The sequence below is a fragment of the Penaeus japonicus genome, unplaced genomic scaffold (assembly GCF_977035675.1).
Source record: "Penaeus japonicus unplaced genomic scaffold, GWHDUDI00000001_assembly GWHDUDI00000010, whole genome shotgun sequence".
NCBI classification, from domain to species: Eukaryota; Metazoa; Arthropoda; class Malacostraca; order Decapoda; family Penaeidae; genus Penaeus; species Penaeus japonicus.
Window position 1 is genome coordinate 17,255,729 of NW_028234412.1, and position 2,500 is coordinate 17,258,228.

At 46.8% G+C, this 2,500-nt stretch overlaps 1 protein-coding gene across 1 annotated transcript in view; it reads left to right on the forward strand.

Moving 5' to 3' along the window:
• LOC122247233 (uncharacterized) overlaps positions 1 to 2,500 on the forward strand; it is a 191,805-nt gene that overhangs the window by 11,204 nt on the left and 178,101 nt on the right. The window contains exons 2-5 of the mRNA XM_086540338.1: positions 1 to 1,243; positions 1,394 to 1,546; positions 1,757 to 1,933; positions 2,258 to 2,372. The exon at positions 1 to 1,243 is cut by the window's left edge and continues 633 nt beyond it. Coding sequence (XP_086396464.1) covers positions 1 to 1,243; positions 1,394 to 1,546; positions 1,757 to 1,933; positions 2,258 to 2,372 — 1,688 coding nt within the window. The remainder of the gene's footprint in view (positions 1,244 to 1,393; positions 1,547 to 1,756; positions 1,934 to 2,257; positions 2,373 to 2,500) is intronic.

Below are 2,500 nucleotides of genomic sequence, written 5' to 3' on the forward strand. Positions count from 1 at the left end.
AGAGCCAAAACAAATTTGAAGTTGACGTAAAATTCCATGTTGATGCAAGTGACGTCAGTTCTCCAGACTGTGATGCAACGGAGCCCTCAGGCGCAGCTGCTTCAGGCGGGACCCCGAGAGCAGAGCCTCTCTCGGCCGCAGCTGATATTGCCAATCATGACGTCAGCGTGGAGGCAGGAGTGCCAACGGTGCCAATTCCTTCGACGCAAGAGAATGAAAACGACCTCTCACAGCGCGTCGAAAACGAAAATAACTTAGGTTTCTGCAAGACGAAACCTGACTTGGCGTTAATAGATAGCGATGAAACCGCACCGGCCAGCGCAGATACCGTCACGAATGCAAATGAATGCGAGATTTGTATCGTGGAGGGCCCTGTGCTGGAAGGCCAAGAACTCGAAATATGTTTAGACAGAGGAGAAGACGAGTTCCAAGCCAAGCGATTAAGTAATGAAAATATTAATGTTAATGCGGCGGAGGAAGAATCTCATCCTACCTCCTGTCCAGCGACCGTCAAGCGAGAGGGAACCTTTACCCTTGACGGTCCCCCTCCAGCCAAGATCACGAAGTCTTCCTGCGACGCTGTCGAGGATGCCAGCCAGAGGGAGTCCGCCCTTCAGGACGACTCCAAGGAACCCGTCATCTTCTTCGTCGACCTTGATTCGTGCGAAGTCAAGACAAGGGAAGAAACTCCGGCAAAGAAGGCACGTGCAGAAGGGAGTCCAAGAAGTAGGCCGAAGAGCCGGTCCCCTCAGACTCCAGGCAAACACGTCAGAATAAAGGAGACAGGAACAAAGGCCCAAGAGCAAAGTTCAACGGTGTCGTCGCTCAAGAACACGGCCAAAAGAACTTTTGTGAGCGCCTGGAGAACAGCCATGAAGGCACAGGATTCTCCAGAAAAAGTACCGAAGCCAACAAGATCGAGGGATTCTAAATCATCCCCTGTCTCAGATGAAGAAAGAAACGCGAAAGTTTTAAGAAAGAAATCCGACCCCAAAATCCCAAAGAATGTCTCCTGGGATAAGAAAGTGACATCGAAGGAACCCCATGAAAGCTCGAGGTTGAGTCGGGATCCTTTGAGGAGCCTGCACCTACAGCCGCTGAGATCGCTGTCAGAGAGAAGCTCCATGTGGTCGGGAGTATGTTTGCCGTCCATGAGACGAGAGGGAACTTTTACCAAGAAGTACGACTCCGAGAAAGATCGGCTACAGGCTGAGTGTAACAGACTCAACGTCGAAAAAGAAAGGTAAGAGCACCGCTGGTGTAAGTTTGGAGCAATAGTAAGCAAATGAAATGATAAGTTTGCAAAATACAATACTGAGGAATGAAAATCAAGACTGCAATAATTACAGTGACCTTACAAATATTATTCTCTGTTCTTTTTCTTAATCCGCAGACTTCAGAGCGAACTGTCCGAGGCACGCACAAGGCTGGAGGAGGAAATAACAGCCAGGAAGGCACTAAGGCGCACACACGAACTTAATCTGCGTCAGCTGAGAGAAGGAGAACTCAGGAGGACCGAAGTACTCATCGCAGACCTAAGAAACAGGTGGGTTCCGAAAGAGAGATTATAATTCATTTATAAAAATATCGCTCCTCTAATGTGGGTAGATCCATGATATATAGTGCTAACTTATAATACACTTATGTAGGAGAAACAGAAATAATATAAATAAAATAAGCAAAGACATGGTATTACGCAGTGGGCCAACAAGGAGGCAGAGGGTGTGACTAATTGCAATTTGCTGCGACGACACAGGTTGGAGGACGAGAAGCGCGAGGCTCTAGACCAGCAGAAAGGGGCGCTGACGAGAATCCACGAATCCGACTTGATAAGGGTAGAACGGGAGAGAGACGAGGATCACCGGAGGCTTCAGCAGGAGAACAAGACATCGCAGGAGAAGCTGAGGGCGGAGATAAGAAGAGAAGTTACACGGTAGGTCTGATTGTACGGACTATATCCTAATATTTATATCCTTCGAAGAGCAACATTCATATCATAAAAGTCAATAGTGGACATGAAAGTAACACTTCTATTAAAGACAGTCCTGGCAGAGGTTTCCTCTGTTAGATAAAAAAAAAATATATATATATCTTATGGTGTTCAAATATCTCGGTAGTTTTCCAAATCAAGCTGATCATCAGATTTCCCCTGAGAATACATTGCTTTAGTTTGAAAAGCAGTACATATGGTTGCAATTATTTGAAATGGAACCACTGTTCATCTTAATAACTTTGATGACGGTGTCTCTCCTCTCAGGGCGGAACCCCCGCAAGTGCAATGCTGCCACTCTACCGATCGAGATTTGGATAGATTAAACAGAGATCTGTCAACGCTGCGCGAGCACAAGAAACGATTGGAGGAAGCAGTCATGGTGAGTGTGTCTTTCACGCCGGATCCAAAACCAATATAACATTTGTTTTGATGTGACGCTTATTTTGGGGCCGCTCGAGTGTTCATACGGCCATGTCCTAACTCAGCCTTGAGGACATATGTGAAAGC